A 27393-nucleotide genomic window follows, 5' to 3' on the forward strand; every position below is an offset into this window, starting at 1 on the left:
GCCATCTTGGCTACTTAACTGGGTCTAAAGACTGAGGTAATGCAATTTGTCTCTATATATTAAACTGGGCAGACTTGGAGGCAGATGCCCGCTCTTATTACAGTGAAAGCAGAGCAGAAACCAATAAGTCGTTGTGAAAAGAAGAGGAAAATGAAAGAGCCAGCTACAGTTAGCTGTCCAACATGACAAAAAGCCAAAGCAGAATGTAAAAATAATCCAGCATAAAATAATTCCATCCCAAATGGTCTTTTAAAGACATGTTACAGACGGTAATCATGAATGTAAGCGACGTCAGCCAACCTCAGCCTCAACTGGGACGTCCAGCGTTACATCTGTGGCGTAAAAATTACAGCCGTGGCCGGAAACGGGGAGTTACTTTTTTATCTGACCTGAATATTAACATTCTTCCGGAGCTGCTGGGTGAAACCTTAAGCCTGTGTTTAAGAAATATCACTGCTGTTACGGAAAAAACCCACATATCTGCGAAATGTGTTTATGCAGGAATGATGGAAAGAATGCTTATTATTGTATTTTCTCCATTACACAATGAGATTTTCTCCAGGCAGAACAAACACACAGGATTTTGAGAAACATGTCAGCATTCAACCTGAGAAAATGTGACAGCTGTGGTTTTCACCTGATGATGCTGATGTTTGACATTTTGAAAGGACTGATTTATTTCTGTGCACACGAGCTCTCCTGCCGACCTCAGTGACCACACTCACCTTTTGTGGTTTGGCTGATACATATGAAAAATTCCTTGTTGCTCTGAAAATCTTTTTTTTCTCACAAGGAAAAAACAAGTCCTGGTCTCCTAAGTGCTCTGGTTTATGTTAATATGAATTTGTGGTGTGAGTGTCAATGAAAGATGTTGGTGTGCTGTAGTTCAACTTAGACTGCAAGAAGATTGATGTGGTTCTCGCATCTGTGTGTTTGGAAGAGAGTGTGGGGCTGGAATCAGGAAGTGATTAGGGTAGCTTAGTATAAAGACTGGAAACAGGTGGCGTTGGTGTTGTAGGGGCTTATAGGGATCTAAACCTCATCGATGTTCACGTCAAATGAAAATTTGTTGGTCACTACACATAACCAAGAAACATTTGCAGCATATAACCTCTTTTGAATGTATGATTCTGCATGGACTAACTATAGTATGGTTTCCACTGAGAAAGTTCCTGGTAACATTTTGGAGGCTGGACCAACCCACCGGACGTAGTCGTTGTATAGCCTAACCCTTATTCTTCTTCTCTTTGCTGCTGTTGTTGTTGACACTTTCTACTAATGCTCCTCATCTGCTGGGTTTTAAAAATGCCGCTTATTTGGGCTCTTTCTCTCTCACATCCTCCATTGAGTATACCCAATCAGCACTGAGTAAACCTTGAGCCCCCACCCAGGATTTTTCAAGGCTGCTTGGAGTAGCCCTACCTACCCTGAGGCAGGGACTCAGGTTTGGGGGACAGCCGCCATCCCGCCATCCCACCAGTCCGACATAGGCCTCTAATTGTCTAAATGGGCAACACTTAATTTTCTATCAAATGTCCAATCATTCTGACAATTCTTGCCTCCTATGGTCGGAATGACGGTATTATTTTCTTTTTTTAAACATCCGGCCTTTCTGACAATTCCTTTAATAGTGTATTTTCTACTCAAAAGATTGGTTAAGTTTAGTAAAAAGACCAGGTAGAGGCTAGACAGACCAGATAGATAGAGAAAACCCAGATAAGTAGGAGGGAGTCACCTGTTGAGTAACGCACATTTCTTTATATTGAAAGCCTTGTCGGAGTGGTGGGATGATGGCATGTCGGAATAGCGGTATGTAGGAATGACAGCATATAATCCTCAGGTTTAGACCCTGTAAAAGTTTTGGGAGATTTTCCTTTCGGGGCGGTTCCTGCAGTGGAGACACACCCCGAAGTTTCTAATATAAATTATGTTAATGACAGAAGTGTAGAAGATGTGAAGGCCACTGTTTGACACGAGCCATTTCACGCTATCAGGCCTTATGCTAAGCTATGCTAATCACCTCCAGGACGTCTGTTTGTGTCTATGCACAGGCATGAGAGCAGTATTTTATATTTATTTATTTCTTCTATGAAAGATAACAAGTAAGTCTATAATCTCCCACGGTGTTCAACAGACAAAGACACATGATTTGACATAACAACATACACAAAAAGAGTAAAAATCAAAGAGGTCAACTGCCTACAAGTTTTATTTATTTACATGAGGAGGAAATGAGTCGGTCGACTTTTTTCTTCACAGAACTAAATCATTTTTTGGCAACCGCTGGCAATCAGACTTCCTCCTTTTCTATCAGTGTGACTGATGGCTCCATAAAGTAATATAAAAACATCCGGAGCAGGAAATGTATTTTACACTGCTGCTTTATTGTATAAAGGAACCTGAACAGGATGCAATACGAGTAAATATTATTTGGCTGCGTTTTTTTCCCCCAGCACCGTTCACCCTGCTGCTGTGGTGCCCTGACATCTCCTCAGACAGAGTTCAAAGAGCATAATATGTGCTGTATGTTTCACTCATTTATCAATAACTACAGATTAGATTTCAGTCGTTGGTTAGTTATTCTGGCAGCTTTAACTGAGAAAGATAAAGCGCAGTAAATGGAGAGTCTGAAGCACAGTTGGTACAAAGGACTGTGGGTCATTTATCAGCATTTTTGATATGTTTTTACCTACCTGGTGTGACACTTTGTTCTTAGGTAGGACATCAAAGCTTTTAAAAATACACAGAAAGTAGATCCTTGTGCTTCAAATCTGAATGTGTTGATGTTTTTGAGGCCAAAACGGCTTCAAAAAGTACAAGTGTGACTTTTTATTTCACAACAACTCTGCATAGCATTGTCTCCAAATGTTTTTTTTTTTTTTTTTTAGTTTGGTCGTATCATTTCTATAACTACAGACGTGTGTGTATAAATACATGTGTGAGTGAGGCGGAGAGGGAGAAAGAGGGAGTCAGAGGCCTGTGGATAATAATAATGTTACAGCAGGAGGATTGTGGTCTGCATGCTGGAACAGTTTATTAGGGGGAAGTCTGCAATTACATATTTTCTGGGTAAACATTAACTAGCTCTGTATCGCAGGCCTTCACAACAACAGCAGCAGCAGCTTGGACTGTAACAGGCTCAGGCTGGCAGCGCACAATCATATGATTCACTTTTTACACAAGCAGTTAGCAGCACAGCGGCTGCATGGGCACAACAAACCTGCTTTATTTGAGCAAACTATTAATCTAACGTTGCTGTAGTTTCCAATAGTGGATATTTTCACAGTATTAAGGTTTAACCCAGAAAACCTTACAAGTTGTGGGATTAAAGGACACCCGCTATTAAAATAATGCTAAAAATACTGCACTGCAACTGGGTTTGGAAATATTTTCCCCCACTGAAAATTAGCATTTAAGGGATTTTTTTTTCATTTTTTTCATGACAACCTCAGTGTTGTTCCTCCAAATAGAAACGCTGTAGTCTCCTGGATTATTTAACGATGCTTAAGTTTTATGTCGTGCCCATCGGTTATTAATATTCCAACTTTAATTTCTGAGGAGTCAGTGTTTTCCATCGATTTTTCTAAAAATGACAACAACCGTCGACCTCAGGGGGGTGTCGATGTGGCGAAGACACCGGCTCGAGGCCTGAATCTCACTTGTTGGAACCAAGGACCTGAACTCCGTGCCATAGTCTTGCGCTGATCCAGAATCCTGGAGTGAACTGGTTTTATTATTAAATGGAAGATTTGGTTTATTACAAATCGGGTTGCAGCTCAGGATTAAGCGATTACTTTGATGAGCACAGTGTTGTGATAATATGGTCAGAGCTAGAAAAATAAAACCCAAGCAGCAAGAAATCCTAATTTTTCCATCAAGTTTATACAAAATGTGATCTTTAGCTCCAGATTACACAGAGTTAGACTTTTATTGCTAAGACTTCTTTTAGTTTTAAAACACATCTTTATTACTGTGATTTGTGTTGCACACTGGATGGACAGAAATTCAGACATTTGGAAACAAAGTTAAAGACGCCCCATGGTCGCTCCCTGGTTACCAGCCTCGATGATGATGATGATGATGATGATGATGATGATGATGATGATGATGATGAATCACAAGCATCAACAACCTTGTCTTTGCAGTACTTGTGCAGTTATATTTTGCATTTGATTGCTACAGCTGCCTTTGCTGCTCCTCATTTGTAGTATTTTCTGCACTGAGAGTAGACAATCTTTTTCCTGTTTACACTGGCTCACACATGCCCATTGTCTCTCAATAGTCATGTGATACATGTGCTGAAGTGTGATTGGAAAGATAAAGATTATTATTATATTATCTGATAAGAAACTCAAACACCGGTCCAGACAGATAATGTTTTTGCTTTAAAATGAAAATGTAGTGTGGACGTAGCTTGAAATGTTTCTGATTCCTCACCTCTGGTTGTTAAAAGTCTGTAATGTTGTAGAAGTAATGATTTTCTAATGGATTGACTGGTCTTTTTTCCTTCACTAAAGATCTCAACAGTTCATGTCCATAGAACTATTAACTATTGAATGTGTTACAACTGTCAATAACCTATGGGCAATTGCTTTGTCTATTAGGATATGAGTAACAGTTTTGCTTCCTGAACACTCCCAACACAAACTCTGATGTTTATTCTAATACTTGATACTAACCCCATGGTTAATGTCAGCACTAACATTGATGGCAGGTTTAATTTTTAGCCTTTAGCAAAGTCAGACATGTGTCCTCTGACCACATCCTGCATCATCATCAACATCATCACCACCACCACTCGCAGAGCAAAGGTTTACAGAGAAGCAGCAGAGGCAGGGAGGCAGCGGAGGAGGGAGAAAGTCCCTATAATAGCTTACAAATGTTGCCCCTTTCTCTCTGTGTGTGCCCATCTGAGGGCAATTTCCAGAGCGGTGCAGTTGTGATGGATCTCTGCCTTTCAGGTGTAATTATTTTAAGAGAGATTGAGCTGTTAAGCACTTGAAAAACATCACAGAGGCTCAGCGAGTGTTTATGCTTTCCGTTCTGTCTCTGGGGTCCCAGAAAGGGGACGGGGGGGGGACTTACTCCTTTACCCCCCTGATAAAGGGTAGTAATAACCAAACTGCTTATTGACTGCAGACTGCAACGTGTGTCTCCAAACAACGTGCTGTCTGTAAACGTCACAAGGATGTTCATGAAACATAAAGTTTTACATAACAGTACAAATGAATGAGACAGTGAAGCAGCAACAGGGATGCTTGTCCAATCAAGAGTACCCGTATGCAGGGACAAGAGCGCCGCCATTAGCTCAGCTGATCCATACCGGAAGTCACGACCGGAAGTTGCTCTTCTTCGTGTATCATTTCTCAGATAAAAAAAAACTCAGTAACTCAAATGGTCCATGATAATATATTTTTTTTCCAGCGGATATCTTAGTTACAACATGATTGAGCTAACTAAATATTTTTTTGCATGGATCGTTTATTAAGTTATTAAAAAACGCTGCTAACGGCTAACAGCTCGCCGCTCCTGCTGACAGCAGACCAGGAGAGAGAGAGAGAAAAAAGGAATGTCTTTGGTGGGTGCTTTGGTTGGGTTTAGGCAATGAAGAAAGGAGTTGGTTAAGTTTAGTCAGGCCAGAGAGAGAGAGGGGGTTCTTAGAATAACATAGAAATAATATACACGAAGAAAAGCAACTTCCGGTCGTGACTTCCGGTATGGATGAGCTGAGCTATGGCGGCGCCCTTGTCCCTGCACACGGGTCCCTCTCTGTCCAATTCCCTCCAGCTGACAAAAATACACAACTCACAAAAAATGTGACATCTTTAAATAAAACTCTGGATGAATCGGAATCATCTTTAACAGGAGCCTAACATAGAGTGACTGAGTGGAGAAGGTTTAGCAGGAATAGCTGAAAAGTAAATTATTGTTACGGAAATTCATGCATAATTTGTCATTTTGGTTCCTAATGTCATGAAAGCTGGAATCCTGAGAGCAAGGTGCGTTGAGTGTTGTTATCTGTCCAAAACAACAAACAACTGTGATACTTAAAAACAACAATAATCCTGGGCTATAGCCTTGTAAAAGCTCAGTGGATTTTAGCCTAGTTTTGGTGACATTAATTAGGTAGAATATATGATTGAATATACAGTATAGAGAGAGGGGGTTGGTTTTACAGACACATTATAAATAAAACAGAGACTTCAGAGAAATGTCTAAATTCAGCAGTTTACTCTCTCAAGCTGCACTGTGACATCTTCAAAATAAATCATCACTCACTTCATAACATTGTTAACAAACCACAAATTGTCAGCCAACTTTCTTTTTGGTTGTTTTGTGCTGCTGGTGTCACTGATTACCATGCTACCATGGTAACTTCAGTAAGCCCTGGAGATGGGTGAGTTGTGTAATGGTTTTGTTTTTGCCTGAAATGTGCCAGTCTTTATTTTTGATTAACAATGTTTAATGCAGCGTGAGGCAGATGAAGAGTAGCCAGATTTATTAACATTCATAGGCTATGCTCTAAACACGTGTGTTAAAGAAAATGAGGACATTAATGTGCAAATGAGGTAAACAAACTTTACATTTTAAGAACAGAGGTAGTCAACAGAGGGTCCTTGACCCGTAGGAGGTGCACGGAGGTACTGCAGTGGGGGTAGCAACATTTTTCATTTATTTGAATTTTTTGTTTTTTTGTTTTCACATTGGCGTAAACACTCAACTCACTTCACCTTGCACATGCATAAAATAAAAAATAAAAATAAAAATTACTATATGGACCTGTGTATTCATAACAAGGTACGTTTATACTAACAATAGTTCTACTTGAATATAAAACCCAATCTTATACAACTCTCCATCAGTTTGGGGGTCCTTGGCCTGTTTTAGAGTATTTGAACAAAACGTGTGTGTGCGTGTGTAGTTTAGAGGTGTGTATTGGCAAGATCCTGGTGATACGATACAGGGGCAACAGTACAATATATTGCTATTGTTTTCCTTTTTTGACGGTGCTAAGTAATCTAATGCTAGCAGAGTAGCAAAGGGGTCAATGGCTGAATGACTGTGGCCCATTAGCTGTCAGAATTTTAAATACAACACAAACATGAACCACCGCCGTGAATGTTTGCCTGTTAATCTGTACAGTGAGTTTGAGTAGCCTATACGGTATTGCTAAATGAAATATCGCGAAATTTCATTATATTTGCTTACACCCCCATTGGTTTTCTGAGGTGGTGAGTGGACTCAAGAGATAGTTTTCTGTCGATCCAGCAGGACCTGCAGCATAAGACTCCGTGATCTTTGCATGTTTGCTTGGTGCACTTGATGCAACTGGTGTCAACTTTCCTAAATCTTTTCGGGCACATCCAGCACCATGTCCTCCTCTTTTTGGAGCCGTTGGTGGGCAGGTTAATTATGGGAGCCGCTTCTGATTCTCGTAATCCCTTTATTTCCTGCACCATAGTAGCAGCAGTCGGTGCTCTGGGGATGCGAACTCTCCTCATCAATTCTCCAGACACCAGGTTGTTCCCCAGCTCCTCTAAGAAAAGCCTCCTCCTGTTCGTCTTGCCACTGTTCCAGTTGGGATTCACGGCAGTGTAAATCACGAAGGAGTTGAAGGCAGACACATCGATCATGTTGAAGAACAAAGCCTGTGGCCAATGAGAGGCCTTTCTTCTGCAGCTGTAGGTGCTGATGGCCTACAAAATAAATAAATAAAATCACCAAATACAGTATATCTCAGACAAGCACATAATTTCAATAAAAGTAAGCAGGCTAATTCTGGAATAGATGCATGCTGTAATATGTGTAAAGGCTCGTACCTGGTTCAAGTTTTCAACAGCTCCCTTGCAGCGGTTATAATCTTTGACGATCACAGGTCTCTTTTTATTATCATTGCTCATAGCCATGTCTCTGTGTCTGCTGCTGAGGACGACCAGGTTCTTCCCCCGCTTGGGAACGTAGCTCACTGCGGTGGTTGTCTTTGTGAAGGCGAAAATAGAGGACTGGACGGCTCTCGATTTCGTCTGCAGGAGCTTGGGAGGAAGCTCAGGTTTGTTTTTTTTAATGGCCCCGACCATCGCCACATTCCTCTTCAGAAGTTCCTGCACAAGTGAATACGTTGTGAAGACATCATCACATGTGACAGTGGCCCTTCGAAGATTCTCCGTCAACTTCAGGACAGCATGTTCTCCCTGGGAGACATTCCAAGTATCTCTCAAGGCCTTTCCAGTATAGACCTGGCAGTTCCAGACGTAAGAAGTGGCGACATCAGCAGCGACCCACATTTTCATTCCAACCCTTCCTTCACAGTTCTGCATAGACTGGCGAAATTCGCACTGGCCTCTGAAAGGGACACGCTGTTCACCAACACACACATCTTCCCCGGGGTTGAAAAGCAGTGGGAGGCGTTGTGTCCACATGTCCCAGATCACGCGGATGGGGGCAAGCTTGTCCCTTCTGAGACGGCCAGATCTGTTCTTCTCGTCATCAAACCGGAGGCTGGGGTTCATTCGGTTGTATTTCTTATAACTCATGGTGGCTCGGAAGATCGCACGTCCAGTTTGGTCCTCCCAGAGGCTGGAGTGGGGTTCTCCCTTTGAGCGGTATACACCAGCCAAAATCAAGAGCCCGATGTACGCTTTCACACCTGTGACATCGACATCGATCCACTTAGGCACTTTTGTCTTTCTTCCCCTCAGGTTTGTCATGTTGACGATGATGTTGATGATCTCCGGAGTGAGAAACAAATCAAACGAGGAGTCCAAGTTGTCAATCCTGGAGATGGCATACCGTGTCAGCCCAGGAGTGAAACCTTTGTTAGAAGGAACATAACCGGGGGTCTCTGCATTCGTAGGAAGCCAGACTTGCCCATTTCTTGAAGTCCACTCCCTTTCAGGATTGTGTTTGTCCTCTCCATCCTCAGAGTGAAGGTCAGGACAGGAGGATGAGGTAGAAGAATGATCTGACTCCACCACATCGTCAATGTCTCCCTCTGCTTCACTTTCATCAACCTCTCCAGGAGGCGCATCCTCTTCAGAAGATGCATCCTTGCCAGGGACATAGTCCGGGTCAGTGTTTCCCTCTGCTGCACTTTCATCAACGTGGTCACTTTCATCAACCTCTCCAGAAGGTGCATCCTTACCAGGAGGTGCATCCTCCATGTGTTCATCCTCTTCAGAACGGGCAACTTTGCGAGGAGGTGCATCCTCTTCAGAACGTGCAACTTTGCGAGGAAGTGCATCCTCTTCAGAAGATGCATCCTCTTCAGGAGGTGCATCCTCCATGGGTTCATGCTGAGCCCGTTCCTCCTCCATCTTGCTCCTTCCTTGTCACAGGAATGAAATGGCCAATCTACAAACATAGAAATAGATAGAAAGGCAGAAGAAAACATATTAATCTGTAATATGTTTATAGCATCTTTTGGAAGTGGATATTTTTGTAGACTTATTATTTGGGAGTATGATGAATATTTTTCCACAGTGTTCTGTCGACCTAAAATCTGATTTCCAAAATTTGTCAAGAGAAAGGCTTACAGGTCTTACAAAAACATGTGTCATATACAGTAACACAGCACACAAAATAGTCAGCTCAAGATGCCCAAATTGGCAAAAATCCTAGTAATGTATGTTGCTTAAAGAAACAGAGAGTTGCATAGCATACATGCAACATGAAACATGTTTAAAGTTAGCCAGTCAGCATTTTCATAGGCCACATTTTTTTTGTTGGGAAATTATGTTTAGTATGATCAAGTTTGACTATGGCATGCTAAAATTTACAGCAGAGGCCCTCAGTCATGGTCTGAGGTGTGTGTGTGTGTGTGGTAAACCAACAGCGGCTGTGGCATACAAAATGTCATATTTGAATGAAGTTTGGTGTACAGAGGGAGACAAGTTGTTTAGTAACATTACATTACATTCAGAGTCCACGAGCCCTGACAGCAGGTCTCAACAACAACACCCCACGAAAAATGTCTCTGATGATAGTTATGTAGTGTTAGGCATTCCCTGTAATTTGATTTTTGTTTTTTAGTAACAGAGTGATGTAACTATGGGTGTAACAGTTCACCAAACCCACGATTCGGTTCAAACTTCGGTTTTTGACTCACGGTTCGGTTCAAACCTCGGTTTTTAAAAACATACTAAAAAACCTTTTGGAAAACTTCCAGAAAAATGTCTGGATTGTTGCATTGCAATATCAAGAACATGAACATGACTTAAAATCAAGCGTAGCGTTAGTTCTGGCAGGCCATGACATCAAGCTCTAAATCAGCACAGCGTAGCTGCATCACCGGTGCAGATCAGCTGATGGCTCCGCTGACTCCCCGTGGCCGCTTCCTATTGGGGAATTTCATTCAGAGCGCGCTATTTAAACCGCTCTAGCCCAACGTCACCTCCCTTGCTGCTGCTTCCTCTGCTGGCTTTTTTGCAACCCACCTCCACCCCAGCTCCTCCCGTTATCTGTTATGAATCCTATCTTGTTAGTTGCTCTGCTCTGTCTGGGTTTTCTTTGCTGCTGCGCTCCCTGCTTATGCCGTTCATGATAGCTCATGAAGGGCAGGAAGGTGCTCTTCCTGCCTCAGGCTTTCCACGCAAGCGCATGGAAGAGCAGGGGGTCCCAGAACAGTATCATACCGCCAAATAAAACTTGTGCAAGTAATTAAATATTATTTTGACATAGTGATCCTGACAGAATTATATTAACTTAATCAAGTATAACACTTCTCCCCTATAAAAAAATAGATAAATAAAAAAAAACACTTACATTAATTTCTTAACTATCCAGGGATAGAAAAAAATTTAAATTTTTCTTAAGACCACTCTACAGACAACCCCATTCAGCCTTCAGCATTCTGCTGATTGGCTGTCAATGCTACTACTCCCGCCCACCCCAAACGCTTACAGGGGGAATGAGGCCAGACTCTCCCGAGAAATGAAATGCAATGCATTTCCGCGAGAGGCTGGTTTACGAGGCTACTCTACATCATCTAAATGAATAAAATAAAAACTTCTTACACCAGTCCGAGGTATAACAATAAGTAAGTAAATAATAATTTCAAAAGAGTAATAGTTGCATGACAATCGATAGGCGCTATTTTCTCTCTGTATCACTGCGCGCTGCAGCGTGTCAACAGCTGTGCACGTTTCCATCACCTGTTTCACAGTGTTTACTGCTCGGATAGTTAAAGGGATAGTTCACCCTAGAATGATATTTCGCTCATTATCTACTCACCCTCATGTTGACTAAGGGCTGGAAGAATTATCAGAGTCCACCGTCCCTTCTCTTAGTTACAGGGGGTCTCGGCGTAGCAGTGAATTTCAATGCAACGGTTGCAAAGGGACACCGGAGCTCTTCGTAAAAAAACACACACAAAAAAACATCCAAATACCTCCATGATGCTCGTATGTAATGTCCGTCTTGTGCTGAAGCCCCAAATTGCGTAATTGTCCCGAAAAAAAATTAAATAAGTCTATATTTTAAGCTTGTTTGTAGCGGAAGCTTCTCGTCTTCTTCTTCTTCTCCTATTCCTGGTCCGTCCAAATATCGCGTGATTTGCGCCGGCGTCATTGCGGTTACTGCGAATCACGCGATATTTGGACGGACCAGGAATAGGAGAAGAAGAAGAAGACGAGAAGCTTCCGCTACAAACAAGCTTAAAATATAGACTTATTTAATTTTTTTTCGGGACAATTACGCAATTTGGGGCTTCAGCACAAGACGGACATTACATACGAGCATCATGGAGGTATTTGGATGTTTTTTTGTGTGTGTTTTTTTACGAAGAGCTCCGGTGTCCCTTTGCAACCGTTGCATTGAAATTCACTGCTACGCCGAGACCCCCTGTAACTAAGAGAAGGGACGGTGGACTCTGATAATTCTTCCAGCCCTTAGTCAACATGAGGGTGAGTAGATAATGAGCGAAATATCATTCTAGGGTGAACTATCCCTTTAACGTAAACATGTCAGACTATGACACAAGTGTCGATCTGATCTTCCATCCCGGACTGCGCCGGATTTACTGCTGATCACCCGGTCATGCTGTCTCCCACAGCTGTGGGTCCAACTTTAGCTTGTCCTCTCTCTCTCTCTCTCTGCCTCAATAAAATTCAGTGTATGAGTGTGGGAAGGGCGGGGCGGAGATGAACCGATCGGTTCGGGAAGATAAAATGAGTTTCTGAACCGAAGTCCTTTGAACGGAGGTTTTCGGTTTCCGTTCAGAACCGTTACACCCCTAGATGTAATGCATTATAAATTCTAAAATAGTAATTAGATTATGGTTAAGCCAAGGCAACTGTTACCATTGTAGGTCCTCTTTGATCCTCTTACCCACACTTGGGCACCTGTCCTGGGCTTCCAGTGTCGGCCCGCTCCGCTGTCTTGCTAAACATTGTTTTTGTTTGTTTGTTTTCTGGCGGGAATGGAGTAATGTAACTAGCAGGGTTGGAAGGGTTAAAAAATGTAATCAGTAACTTACTGTAAGTATCACAAAATTAAGTAGTGTACCGGATTACTTTAGTTACATTTGGATTACTTCAATACCAAAGAATATCACATAGCCATTAGCGCTGGGTATCGATTCAAATTTCAAGAATCGATTCGATTCCGATTCTTAAGATTCAGAATCGATTTTTTCGATTTGATCCGATATCAATTTGGATTAGTGTCATTAAAACAGTTTTTTGAGCTGTTATTGTCTAGTTATGTAACATATTAATACCTGATTGTCTAGCTATGCAACATATTAATACTAGTATTAAATTAATGAAGTAGCCTATTTAGTAGTAGTAGTTATTGATGGCTATAAGACTGGTGAAAATGGCAAGGACCAATCCCAGAATATTGATAGACTAGAATTTTACGAACATGCTGTAGGGCAGAATTACTGAACAGATCCAGGGCACCTGCAGCAATGGATTGCTATTGGGACACTGGGACAGTAACCTGGTGAATTATTAAAAATATGACATGAAGAATTCACCCAAAAGCTGTTGCTGTTGAATACAAAAGTACTTTTATTTTAATTTTGTCATGGCCATTTGGCCCACAAACAGCTGTGAATGTGAACAACTTAAAGCAGAAGTTAGCGATCCGGTCGTTTTGGCTAACTTCTTGTCAGCCAGAGTTAGCAGTCCCCGCCCTCGTCATGGATCTATTGGTCCTCGTCCCTACATCACCACATTCACGCGCATCCCTTGGCTGCACACACAGCCCTTCATGCCGTTCTCTCTCCTCATTGGATAAAGCTTGTAGGATACAAGGAAGTATACAAGAAGTTTTCTCCTCGGCTTACAGCAGAGCAGAGTGACTGACAGACCCGTGTTTTGGACCAAACACTCTATGTAAGTGATTGCTGTCGGAAGATATAACTATTTAAGACTTATATTAACACAAATATTCCGCTTACTTCTGCTTTAAGATAGTGAAGTGTAGGGTAACACAGTGAACTATACTGCATGTTGTGCACACTTCAGCCCGAATAGCAGCATCAGTGTGAAAAGCAGCATGACTGACGAGCGGTCGGTGGCGTGGAGCGGTGTGGGTCTCTGACTGCAGCAGGGACCGTGACACCACTGTGAGACTGACCGCCTGTAAGTGCTTTGGGACGGGGATGGGGGGCGGGGCTCACGGCGGCACCCGCGGCTCGTTGAAGATGGTGCTTGAGACGTGCTTTCACATTGGAGTCTACAAACGAGAGACCGGAAAATGTCGCTAGATTTGTCGCTAGTCGCTTTTGACTAAAAAAGAGAAAGTCGCCAAGTTGGTTGGATGAGAGAGTGGGGGGCGGGTGTGAGGAGGACCGAGCCTGCGTGTGCGTCAAGGGGGCAGTTGTCGGTCTGAGGAGTGAAGCTCACTTCCGCATTCAAAAAGCTGCAATCCCCTCGGCTGTCGCTGGGGGCTGGCTCCAGAAGGGAGCAACTCCAATCGAGCCCCATGTTAAAATAGCCGATTTTACAGCTTAAAAAAACATATTTACAGCCTGGTACATTTTATTTTTTTGGTCTCAATCGATAGTTTCTACCCCCGCACACACTCTGAGGGGGGTGAATTTTTTTTAAACTCTACCGTTTTACTATTATTAAGGTTAAAGTTCTGGCCAATCAGGGCGCAGAACCGTTGAGTGACAGGTCCGGCGACCGCTGCTACGAGGCCAGTGGGCGGGCTCTCGGCCGGCCAACGGCCGCACCGCTCCAAATATGGCAAGTAGAATCCAACATGGCGCGGTTCTAACCCCCGTAGTAGCGGCACAAAACAGACTCCCCAAAACCAATGGGTGACGTCACGGACGCTACGCCCATTCTTTTTACAGTCTATGGTGTGCGTGCGAGAGGAGCAGAGGAGGGAAGTTTGTCGTCGTTTTTCTTTCTTTTGGGTTACGGCCGACAGTAACTGTACCGTTCCTGAAATAAATGAAGGTTTGTTGAACAACTCCTCATCATCCTTTTATCACGTCCGGTCAGACACTACAATATATATATTAAAAAAAAACAAAAAAAAACGTAGGCCTACTTGATCTGTAGGAATTAAAATGAGAATCGATTTAAAATCGGTGGATCGATCTTTTCAACCCAGCACTAATAGCCATTCATCACGCATCAATTCACGTAGATTAGATCACTCCAACCCGGAAGTGAAACGATCCGAGCATCAGGTAAATAAAAAAAAAAAGTAAGACAAATAGATAAACTAACGATTGTAAAATCATCATTGTCAACATAAGTCACAGCTGCCGACACAAGCCACAAGTCCCCAGTCAGAAGGTCCTGAAGAACAGTAACGTGATTACTTCTTAGAGTAAGAGGTAGAGTAAGAGGTATTTTTTCTGCTATCCCTTAAGATGTTGCCCAACACTGAGTTATGTAATGAGAGACAGGAGTGAGGGTGAATATCTGTAGCTCTGCTTGGGCGTAAATGCGTAGTGAAGTGTCTTCACTTGCAAATATGGCGGCTACAAAGCACAGCACGCAGAACTGGTCCACGGCGGATGTAGCTGTAATAATGATCCAGGCTGTTAAAGCAGATATCAGTGGAATGTTTTTGTTAATATAAGTCCTAAATAGTCCTATTTTCCGTCAGCAATCACTTACATGAAGTATTTCAGCCTAAACACGAGTCTCTCCGTCACTCTGCTCTGCTGTAACCCGAGGAGAAAATTTTCCTTGTGGGATACAAGTGTTATCCAATGAGGAGAGAGAACGGCATGAAGGGCTGTGTGTGCAGCCAAGGGATGCGCGTGAATGTGGTGACGTAGCACGAGGACCAATTGATGCCTGACAAGGGCGGGGGCTGCTAACTCATGGTGCGTTCAAAGAAACTCGTACTTTGTGTTTTTCCTTCCTGTGAAGTCATACCAGTTCGATCTGGTACGAGTTCACGGGTCGGAAGTTACGAGTGGCCGTTATAGGGAACTTTCACAGACAACAGGATGGTAAAAACACGAGCTACGGGTTACCTGGAACGCTACCAAGTCGTAGTTGTGACTTGAAGCTGTAACTTACGGTTTCAAAAGCCTGCCTTGAACGCAGCATTAGCCGAAACGGCCGTGAAGCTGATATCTGCTTTAAGTAGATTATTAAAATAAAATAAAATAGACTAGTGCTGTGCATTGTGCAATATTACGATATATATCGTAGTGAGATATAATAATGTCTATCGTACGAACGATAGAGCCCTCTCGTTTATATCGTAATTCAGTGTTTCCTATTAACTATTATTTTTTTCTCTCTCACGTGTGTCTACGTGCGGGGCGCCCGCACGCGAGAGAGGCGGCAGTTTGAGAGGCTGAATGGCAGAGATGAGAGCTGGTGAAACGCTAGCATGGTTATTTAAAACACCATCTCTGATCTCTGCCAGATACAGACAGGGGCGCACGCTAAATGCGCTATATCGCGCTAATTGCTCAGCCCCCCGTCGGACCAACGACTTTGTAGTGGAAAGGGCCATTATTGTGCGTCTGCCCCAACTCTGAAGCTGAAGAAGTGCTCTCTCTTCCTCCTGCCCGTCTCTCTCCAGCTGTCCTTTCAAAATAAATGCACAAAAAATCTGAGAAAAACAAAACAAAACACTGACTCGTGAGTCGTGAGTTGACGGTGAGATATTTAGTGTGGCAGCCGCCACCAAATTATCTATGCAGGAAAAACCCTGTAGCCTACATAGGATATGATTTCAAGAGAAAATATGATATCGTATACCGTTATCGGGATATAAAATTACCTATATCGGGATGTAAAATGTTGTCCATGAGGCACAGCACTAAAATAGACTAATCTTTTCATTTTAAAATATAGGGTGAATTCGCCTAATGTGGGACATTTTTTGCAATTTAGACTTCTGGTGTATTTTGCGATATGAAGCAAACACTTTCAATCTACATCCTGTACCATTCTGAAATCCTTAGGTTGTGATCTAATGGAATCCAAAGAGAAAATTCTGATATCACACTCCTAAAAGAAATACCATACATATTTCAACTCTGATTGCAAAGTTTTTTGCGGCAATTTCTGTTCCCTAATGTGGGACAGTCATGCTCCTAATGTGGGACACTAAAAAGTCTGTTTAAAAGTCATCTTAATTTACATGATAAATGCTAGATTGCAAACCAGTGTTCAATAATATCACTTATTGTCCTAGTTCTGCTTCATCTTCTATAGTGTTAATGGTTTTCTACCAATTGTGTGTTGGATGTGACCTTTTACCCTTCGCTAGGGTCATTCCCAGCCCTGGTCAACAACCTCAATTGTGGGACACCACCATCCTCAGTGATCTTCCTATATTCAGTAATGTCTCCCCTCATCCTGTCTTTTTTCCACTGGTTGAGTTCTCTTGCTTGATTATTTTCCTTTCTTTTCCCATGTTTTCTTTCCCTGATTTTGTCTCATTGCCTTACTCTTTTTTGCCACTGTGATCTGAAATACATTCCATTTAATTAATCAGTAATGTGCTATCCCTTGATTACTTCTAAACACAACATCTTTCATGAACATTATCAAAAAAGACAAGATTTAGAAACAAGAAAGAAAAAAAATCAGAGCCATTTACCCCTTTAACAGTAAAATATTCAAAACAATGCATTATAACAATAAAACCATGTAAACAATCATTGTTATTGTTCAACCTATTAGTTTTACCTGGAAAAGCACTGTCCCACATTAGGAAAAACCACCTGTCCCGCTTTAGGAAAGCATGTTTCCTAAAGTGGGACAGTAGAAATGTTGATCAAAATGCTAAATATTGAGAATGGTTACACCATATTAAGATATATTTTAATGCATCAGCATATTATAAACACATTTTGACAAAAAATTGCAATCATTTTGTTTTTTTTAATAAATTATGGCCTTAACATTATTTTTGTCCAAACCCTAAGTAACTAGCATTTTGGTGGTCTTCACACAGGGTGCCTCCGGTTTGAAGGCTCTCCCTCCTAAACCTATGATTGGACATTTGAGATGTCATGTGATTTTGATAATGCAATATCACAGCTTGTGTGAGACCACATTTACATTAACTTTCTTTTGCTATAGGAAGACCTACACCCATTTAAGCTTAAGTGTCCCACATTAGGCAGTGTCCCACATTAGGCGAATCCACCCTACTTGAAATTTGAAATGTGGTGATATCTGTGGAACAACATACTAATCGCACATTTAGTATGTAGTTGCATGTATTTAGTCTGCAGCACATGATTGAGTGTAATAGGCAGGACGTTAGGTGGTTTCAAAGAGAGCCAGTTTGTTTTGGACGTTTTTTTTTATCAACGTCGCTCTGAATAAATGCAGAAGCGGGCAAGACAAGTTTCATCACGGGTAAACACCAGCTCGGAAAACATCACTTCGCATGTTTATATGAAGTCTTCATTCAGAATGGTTTGTATCTGAATGAAAAAAAAAGTTTGCATGTACTTTTTGCTTGTGACCTGCTGAGAGAGAGGGGGAGGGTTGTTTACCTTTGTGGCAATGCGGAGCCGCGGGATGAAGCACAAGAGGCGGAGTGATGCCGTGATTCAGAAGCTGGTTTCAGCTCTGCCTCTTTCTCCTCTGTCTCCCTGTGTAGTCTCTGTAGTTTGGTCTCCTCTCCGCGTTTTTCAGTTTTGTTATAGTTTTACTGTACCGCCAAATTGCTCCACCGTTTCAAATCTCCACTGTGTGTTTGACAAAGAGACTTCCTGTTCAGAGCGACGTCGAGAAGGATGGACCAATGAGCACGCGCTGTGTGACGATAGTGCTTATGGGAGCTGTAGTTTCAGAGTGGCGAATGAGTTAAAATGAGTAGAAAAATCAGAAAATCCGGGTGTTGTGGTTCGTTCCAGTTGTTGGAAGCCAGAATTCCCGACCTCCAAATCGGAATATTAATGCAACAAATGAAGAGTTCATTTGCAAAAGCAGATAAGTGCCATTTTGAAAAGAAAAAAAAAAAAAAAAAGATAGCGGATGCTCTTGAATTATTCTTATAGTGTTGTTTTCAATAAAGCTTTTTTTTTTTTTTTGAGTTACATCTGTTTTTGTACATCTCATCTCAAAGCCACTCAACTTTGGTTTGACTGATATCACCTGGTGTAAATAATAATTAAAAAATTTCAAATATTAAAAAAAAAAACTGAGTTATCTGCTTTTTGCAAATGAACTCTTCAAATGTACAATGGATGAGAATGGTAAATTGTTATGTTAAAGCAGAAGTAAGCGACCCGGTCGTTTTGGCTAACTTCCTGTCAGCGGATGGAGTTAGCAGTCCCCGCCCTCGTGCCTACATCACCACATGCACGCGCATCCCTTGGCTGCACACAGAGCGATTGATGCTCTGGCTGCACAGTGCACACACGAGAGGACCGCCCCTTTATGCCGCTCTCTCTCCTCATTGGATAAAGGTTGTAGGATAAAAGTAAAGCACTGGAAAAGAGAGTAACGACACGCATTGGTCCAATGGAAGCGCCTCCTGATGGCAGAATGTGGGTAGCCTCAAAAGCGCCCAAGAACTGACATCTCTGCATTGTTGGTGAATGAGCAAGTGTGGTATTTTCAATAATTTATGGACATTTATAGATCACCCACGTTAATAGCATCATCGTGGATCCTTTACAGATGAATATTAACACATAGGCTAGTAAAAAAAAAACACACAAAAAAAACAGTTGTCTACATTAAAGCAGAAGTTAGCGATCCGGTCGTTTTGGCTAACTTTTTGTCAGCCGATGGAGTTAGCAGTCCCCGCCCTCGTCATGGATCTATTGGTCCTCGTCCCTACGTCAACACATTCACGTGCATGCCTTGGCTGCACACAATGCCCTTCATGCCGTTCTCTCTCCTCATTGGATAAAGGTTGTAGGATACAAGGAAGTATACAAGAAGTTTTCTCCTTGGCTTACCGCAGAGCAGAGTGACTGACAGACTTGTGTTTCAGACCAAACACTCGAAGTGATTGCTGTCAGAAGATATAACTATTTAAGACTTATAACACAAACATTCCGCTTACTTTTGCTTTAATGTTTCAATCTACATTTTGTAATAAACAAATTATAAGTATAATTTGATATGACCAAGACACCTAAAAACAAAAACATGGCCCGTTTTCATAAATTTACAAGCAAGTGGGCAACACACATACATTGGAGTGCATGGGTTTTCTGGCGCTTTTGCAATACCCATATCCTGCCACTCGGGGTGCAAAACCCTTACCACGGGAGTCAATGGTGGTGTCGTTACTCTCTTTTCCAGTGCTCTAGATACAAGGAAAGTTTTCTCCTCGGCTTACAGCAGAGCAGAGTGACTGACAGACCCGTGTTTCAGACCAAACACTCTATATAAGTGATTGCTGTCGGACGATAGAACTATTAAGACTTATATTAACACAAACATTCCGCTTACTTCTAACATGTGAACCATGAAAAGTCATAATATGTTTTATACAATACAAATGAATTAGACAGTGAAGCAGAAACAGAGATGTGTGTCCAATTCCCTCCAGCTGACAAAAATATACAACTCACAATAAATGTGACATCTCTAAATAAAACTCTGGATGAATCGGAATCATCTTTAACAGGAGCCCAACAAGAACTTTAAAAAGTCAAAAGAATATCTGACCAAAACAACAAACAACTGTGATGCTTAAAAACAACAATAATCTTGGGCTATAGCCTTGTAAAAGCTCAGTGGATTTTAGTCTAGTTTTGGTGACATTAATTATGTAGAATATACTGTATATATATAGAGAGAGGGTTGGTTTCACAGACACATTATAAATAAAACAGAGACTTGAGAGAAATGTCTAAATTCAGCAGTTTACTCTCTCAAGCCGCACTGTGACATCTTCAAAATAAATCATCACTCTCTTCACAATGTCAGCCATGTTTCTTTTTGGTTGTTTTGTGCTGCTGCAGGTGTCACTGCACTTCAGTAAGCCCTGGAGATGGGCGAGTTGTCTAATGGTTTTGTTTTTACCTGAAATGTCTTTATTTTTTTTATGAAACAATGTTTAATGCAGCGTGAGGCAGATGATGAGTAGCCAGATTTATCAATATCAGTATTTATTTTGAATAATGAAATACAATCAACATTCATAGGCTATGTTCTAAACAAGTGTGTTAAAGAAAATGGAGACATTAATGTACAAATGAGGTAAACAAACTTTACATTTTAAGAACAGAGGTAGTCAACAGAGGGTCCTTGACCCGTAGGAGGTGCACAGAGGTACTGCAGTGGGGGTAGCAACATTTTTCATTTATTAGAAAATTTTAAATTTTTTGTTTTGTTTTCACATTTACTAAAAATGGCATTGGCGTGAACACTCCACTCACTGCACCTTGCCCATGCATAAAAAAAACAACAACAACAAAAAATGACTATATGAACCTGTTTATTCATAACAAGGTACGTTTACACTAACAATAGGCCTACTTGAATATAAAACCCAATCTTATACAACAGTAGGGGGGTCCCTGCTCGATCTCTCCATCAGTTTGGGGGTCCTTAGCCTGTTTTAGAGTATTTGAACAAAAAGTGTGTGTGCGTATGTAGTTTAGAGGTGTGTATTGGCAAGATCCTGGTGATACGATACAGGGGCAACATTTTTTTCCTTTTTTGACTGTTCTAAGTTAGCTAATGCCAGCAGAGTAGCAAAGGAGTCGATGGCTGAATGATTGTGGCCAATTAGCTGTCAGAATTTTAAAGGTACAGTATGTAAGAAATCTAAAGCAACTGGCCGTAAAATCCTCCTAATATGTCACAGAGACTCAGGAATAATGTTCATATAACATGATGAACTCACCAACAACAATAGTACAGCCAGAGTATTCGCATTAAAAATCTCTTTTTGCAGACTGCAAATCATGTTCATGTTTTGAATTTACTTGTTTACATGTTGCGCCACCTAGCCCTCTCTCCCAGTCACGGCGGCGTCAGTGGCGTTTCAGCCTCAGTCTGCTTCCACTGAGCTGCTGCTACGACTGGGAGAAAAAATGAGATCGCTGTGTTTTGAATTTGACTGCAGTAACCGTTTTTGACCACATTCTTACATATTGTACCTTTAAGTACAACACAAACATGAACCACCGCCGTGAATGTTTGCCTGTTAATCTGTACAGTGTGTTTGAGTATTGATACAATATTGCTAAATGAAATATCGCAAAATTTCATTGTATCAATATTTCCTTACAACCGCATTGGTTTTCTGAGGTGGTGAGTGGACTTACGAGATGCTTCCGCCGATCCAGCAGGACCAGCAGCATGAGACTCTGTGCTCTTTGCATGTTTGCTTGGTGCACTTGATGCAACAGGTGTTAATTCTCGTATGTTTTTCCGGGCACATCCAGCACCATGTCCTCTTTTTGGAGCCGTTGGTGGGCAGGTCAGTTATGGGAGCCGCTTCTGATTGTCGTATTCCCTTTATTTCCTGCACCACAGTAGCAGCAGTTGGTGCAATGGGGATGCGTTCTCTCCTCATCATTTCTCCAGACACCAACTTCTTCCCCAGCTCCTCTAAGAAAAGCCTCCTCCTGTTCGTCTTGCCACTGTTCCAGTTGGGATTGGCAGCAGTGTAAATCACGAAGGAGTTGAAGGTGGACATGTCGATCATGTTGAAGAACAAAGCATGTGGCCACTGAGAGGTCTTTCTTCTGCAGCTGTAGATGCTGATGGCCTACAAAATAAATAAATAAAATCACCAAATAAAGTATATTTCAGACAATAATCATTTCAATACAAGTAAGCAGGCTAAGTCTGGAATAGATGCATGCTGTAATGTGTGTTAAGGCTCGTACCTGGTCCAATTTGTCAACAGCTCCCTTGCAGCGGTTATAATCTGTGATGATCACAGGTCTCTTTTTATCATCATTGCTCATAGCCATGTCTCTGTGTCTGCTGCTGAGGACGACCAGGTTCTTGTCCCGCTTGGGAATGTAGCTCACTGCAGTGGTTGTCTTTGTGAAGGCGAAAATAGAGGAGTGGAGGGCTTTCTCTTTCCGTAGCGCGAGCTTGGGAGGAAGCTCAGGTTTGTTTTTTTTAATGGCCCCGACCATCGCCACATTCCTCTTCAGAAGTTCCTGCACAAGTGAATACGTTGTTAAGACATCATCACATGTGACAGTGGCCCTTCGGAGCTTCTCCGTCAACTTCAGGACAGCACATTCTCCCTGGGAGAAATCCTTAGTATCGTTCAAATCCTTTCCAGTATAGACCTGGCACTTCCAGGCATACGAAGTGGTGACATCAGCAGCGACCCACATTTTAATTCCGTACTTTGCTGGATTGTTCCGTATATAATAACGAAATTTGCACCGGCCTCTGAAAGGGACAACTTGCTCATCAACACACACATCTTTCCCGGGGTTGAAAAGCAGTGGGGGGCGTTGTGTCCACATGTCCCAGATCACACGGATGGGGGCAAGCTCGTCCTTTCTGAGACGGCCAGATCTGTTCTTCTCGTCCTCAAACCGGAGGGTGGAGTTGATTAGGTTGAATTTGGTGAAACTCATGGTGGCTCGGAAGATCGCACGTCCAGTCTGGTCCTCCCAGAGGCTGGAGTAGGGTTCTCCCTTTGAGCGGTATACACCAGCCAAAATCAGGAGCCCGATGTACGCTTTCATACATGTGACATCGACATCCTTCCACTTAGGCACTTTTGCATATTTTCCGTTCAGGTTTGTCATGTTGACGATGATGTTAATGATCTCCGGAGTGAAAAACAAATCAAACGAGGAGTCCAAGTTGTCAATCCTGGAGATGGCGTACCGTGTCGGCCCAGGAGTCAAACCTTTGCCAGAAGGAACATAACCGGGGGTCTCTGCATTCGTAGGAAGCCAGACTTTCCCACTTCTTGAAATCCACTCCTTTTTGGGATTGTGGTCGTTCTCTCCATCCTCAGTGTGAAGGTCAGGACAGGAGGATGAGGAAGAAGAATGATCTGACTCCACCACATAGTCCGGGTCAATGTCTCCCTCTGCTTCACTTTCATCAACCTCTTCAGAACGTGCAACTTTGCGAGGAGGTGCATCCTCTTCAGAAGGTGCATCCTTGCCATGAAGTGCATCCTCCATGGGTTCAACCTCTTCAGGAGGTGCATCCTCTTCAGAACGTGCAACTTTGCGAGGAGGTGCATCCTCTTCAGAACGTGCAACTTTGCGAGGAGGTGCATCCTCTTCAGAAGATGCATCCTTGCCAGGAGGTGCATCCTCCATGGGTTCAACCTCTCCAGGAGGTGCATCCTCTTCAGAAGATGCATCCTTGCCATGAAGTGCATCCTCCATGGGTTCATCCTGTCCAGAAGGTGCATCCTCTCTACGAGGTGCATCCTCTTCAGAAGATCCATCTTTAACAGGAGGTGCATCTTTGCCAGGAGGTGCATCCTCCATGGGTTCATGCTGAGCCTGTTCCTCAGAGACACGCCTCTCCATCTTGCTCCTTCCTCGTCACAGGAATGAAATGGCCAAGCTACAAACATTGGTAGAAAAGCAGAAGAAAACATATTAATCTGTAATATCTTTATAGCATCTTTTGGAAGTGGATATTTATATGATGATATGATTTATATGCTGATGAGTATGATTAATATTTTTCCAGTGTTCTGTTGACCAATTAGAATATTAAAATCTGATTTCCAAAATTTGTCAAGAGAAAGGCTTACAGGTCTTACAAAAAATGTGTCATTTGCAGTAACACAGCACACAAAATGGTCAGCTCAAGATGCCCAAATTGGCAAAAATCCTAGTGATGTAGTATGTTGCTTAAAGAAACAGAGCGTTATGCAACATGAAACAAGTTTTAAATATTTTCCAAAGTTACTAGCCAGTCAGCATTTTCATAGGCCACATTTTTTTGTTGGGAAATTATGTTTAGTATGATCAAGTTTGAGGCTGTGGCATGCAAAATGTCATATTTGAATGAAGTTTGGTGTACAGAGGGAGACAAGTTGTTTACAGGGGTGCAAACTCATCAGGGGTAAAAAAGGTGACAAGATACCGACCCCCTAGGGGGGTCCGGGGGCATGCTCCCCTGGGGAATTTTTTTTTAAAACCAACTTTAAAGGTGAATTTACAGTCAATTTTAGCATGAGACTAGGGTCCAGATTTACTCAGGTTTGCACAGCTTTTGCTCCTGTTAAACCTGCACAATCTGTCTCTCTGTGTTTGGTTTTGAAATATGTGAAGGGGGTCTTCAGCCTATGCAGGTTTAGCATGAGCAAAAGCTGTGCAAAACTTGGAGAATCTGTCCCTAGATGTCCATCAGATGAACCTTGCAAACCTTGCCTTCAAACTAAATAAAATGTAATACAGACTGCTTGGTTCATTGTGAAACATTTATTTATTGATGTAAATGTGTTTTTTGTACGTAGGCTATGCTCCTAGGCAGCGCTGCTCTTTCTGTCCAATAACACACATGAAGCTTAAAAATGCCATAGGTTACATAAAACATATTAAGCGGCAATATGTATTTAAAAGATGTTCAAGCAAACGGTTCGGTTCACGGTTTTGTGGTCATGGTTTTCGGTTCGGTTTCGTATATTTTGATCGTTGGGAAAATCAATCATGTCTTGTATATTCAGGTTAAAACTTAAAGAATGAGGCAGTCTGACATCTGATCCGTCATTGTGACAGTCTGAGGTTAAAAGTAGGTGAGATTCTGGCTGCAAGAGAGGAGACATTGATAGTTCCAACATGTTTTAATTTATTGGGCAAAGAAAGTTATCTAACAAATGCTAAGAACAATTAGATATTCACTGAAATATATAACCTATATTTATTAATTGTGGTTCTTACAAAAAATATATCTTATAAAATATAAAAGCTAAAATGTCTCTTGCTCTGCCCCTTTAATTAGTGCATACAAAATAATTTAACTTTAGCCTACTACTTTTACAACCACATTATTTACCAGCAACATAAAGTGAAACAGAGGCAGAGGTGTTCTGCCACAGTCAGTCAACCTCCTCCTGCTGCTGCACAGGTCGCGCTGCAGCGCTAATAAAAGCTAAACGCGCTAATCGCTAATTGGTCGCGATCATCACACACGCGGTCCCATTCAGCAGACCTACTGTATACAACGCTGCTGGCTAGCTCCAACTCTTTCACTCGCCATGCTCACAAACGTTTCCACAAGTGACCAGCTGATACACTGCTCTTCTTCTTCTTCTTGTTTACCCATAGCAGCCATGCTACAGGGCAGATAAACACACAGGCATGTGTGCACTGTACAGCCTTAGGTTTACCGCTGGCTGGTTAAACTCTTTATAGAAGCTTAACTCATTGAGTGCCAACCACGTAATTTCTCGTTTTTCGTTCCCATGCGTTGAGTGCCGAAAACGTAATTTTACGTTTTTTGCTTTTTTTTTAAATTATGAAAATAGACACTTTAATACACATTATATGTAAATTTGGGGACTCTACGACGAGGAGAACTGAAATAGATGACGATCAAAGTCACATGACAGCTCATGATCTGGAAGTTTTTATCATAACTCGGCTTCTGCAAACGAGTTCTGCATGCAGATGCAGCGCAGCTGCTCTGCTCTCACCCGCGCTGCTGCTCCAGCTGCTCCAGCTGCTCGAGCTGCTCGGAGCTGAACCAGGAAGCTCTCAGCCGACAGTCCGCCCGGTCTTCAGCTGGAGCAACACCGTGTCCTCCCCAAAGTCCTCCCGCGGTAAAATCTGATGGTCTCTGGACCAAAGCCGACCGGCATCACCGACCCGAACCACAGAAGGACCGCGACCACCGGCGGGACCGGTCTTCCCGAGCCGCGGTGGCCGACTGACCCTCACGCTCCGCGGGGAGAAGCTGTGACACGGCACGGTGCGTCTGTGTTATTGTTGTTTAGTGGCGCCCCCCCCGCCCCCGATGGTGGTTTTGTGAATAGAACAACAACTGTTGTATATATTTATCTTATACGAGCCCTTTGATCCAGAAATGCGAGTGTCAGAAGAGCGACAGACACAAACAGCGCACCTTTCATAAAAGACGCTGTATCTCCTTTTCTAGAAAAAAAGGAGGGATTTTGGTGAAACCCAGCCATGTTTAGCTTGACTTTTCTCAGGAACAGAGGCACGTAGAAACAAACGGTTTGTGGCCACTTGAAGCATTAAGGTAAACCTTTCAATTGAGCCACAGTATGTGTTGGTGGCAATAATATAGAATACACTGTGGCTCTACATAAAAAGTCAAAAATGGTCTAAATTGCCGGTACACTTGACTAAAACTTTGGAAAGGAGCGCGGCACTCAATGAGTTAATGTTGGTCTCATTGATTAAATCTAACAATTGTGGCAGTCGCGTTAGTTAGTTTGTATGAAAAGTGAAGCTTCAGGTGTGTATTGCTGGACAGAAGAGGAGCGCTGCCTCCACTTATTTTCATCCAGATAAGGTGCACGCGCCTTAAAGAGACAGGTGCATTGGCTCGCCTCGCCACATACCACCCCCAAAATTTTTTTAAATTGCGGATTTACACGAATCACACAAATGACCCATTTTGGATCCAAAACGGTGAATTTCGCCGAAAGGTGACAAGTTTGCACCCCTGTAATTACTTTTTACAGTAATGAGGTATTTTTTCTGCTATCCCATAAGATGTTGCCCAACACTGAGTTACTTAAAGCAGAAGTAAGCGGAATGTTTGTGTTAATATAGCCTAAGTCTTAAATAGTTATATCTTCCGACAGCAATCACTTACATAGAGTGTTTGGTCTGAAACACGGGTCTGTCAGTCACTCTGCTCTGCTGTAAGCCAAGGAGAAAACTTCTTGTATACTTCCTTGCGTCCTACAACCTTTATCCAATGAGGAGAGAGAACGGCATGAAGGGCTGTGTGTGCAGCCAAGGGATGCGCGTGAATGTGGTGACGTAGGGACGAGGACCAATAGATCCATGACGAGGGCGGGGACTGCTAACTCCATCGGCTGACAAGAAGTTAGCCAAAA

General features: G+C 42.4%; 2 protein-coding genes across 2 annotated transcripts; both read right to left on the reverse strand.

Moving 5' to 3' along the window:
* Positions 1-7205: 7205 nt before the first annotated feature.
* Positions 7206-18044, reverse strand: LOC310992964 (piggyBac transposable element-derived protein 4-like; the record flags this gene model as incomplete). The annotated part of the gene is made up of 3 exons (XM_083981192.1): positions 17942-18044; positions 7821-9351; positions 7206-7697 (listed from the first exon to the last, which is right to left on the reverse strand). The coding sequence occupies exons 2-3, from the start codon at positions 9312-9314 to the stop codon at positions 7206-7208; spliced, it is 1986 nt and encodes a 661-aa protein (XP_083837318.1). The 5' UTR covers positions 9315-9351; positions 17942-18044.
* Positions 18045-20705: 2661 nt separating this feature from the next.
* Positions 20706-23839, reverse strand: LOC310992965 (piggyBac transposable element-derived protein 4-like; the record flags this gene model as incomplete). Its single annotated transcript, XM_083981193.1, has 2 exons — positions 20706-22128; positions 22250-23839. The coding sequence occupies 2 exons, from the start codon at positions 23837-23839 to the stop codon at positions 21679-21681; spliced, it is 2040 nt and encodes a 679-aa protein (XP_083837319.1). The 3' UTR covers positions 20706-21678.
* Positions 23840-27393: the final 3554 nt, after the last annotated feature.

The sequence above is a fragment of the Trachurus trachurus genome (assembly GCF_905171665.1).
Source record: "Trachurus trachurus genome assembly, chromosome: 10".
NCBI classification, from domain to species: Eukaryota; Metazoa; Chordata; class Actinopteri; order Carangiformes; family Carangidae; genus Trachurus; species Trachurus trachurus.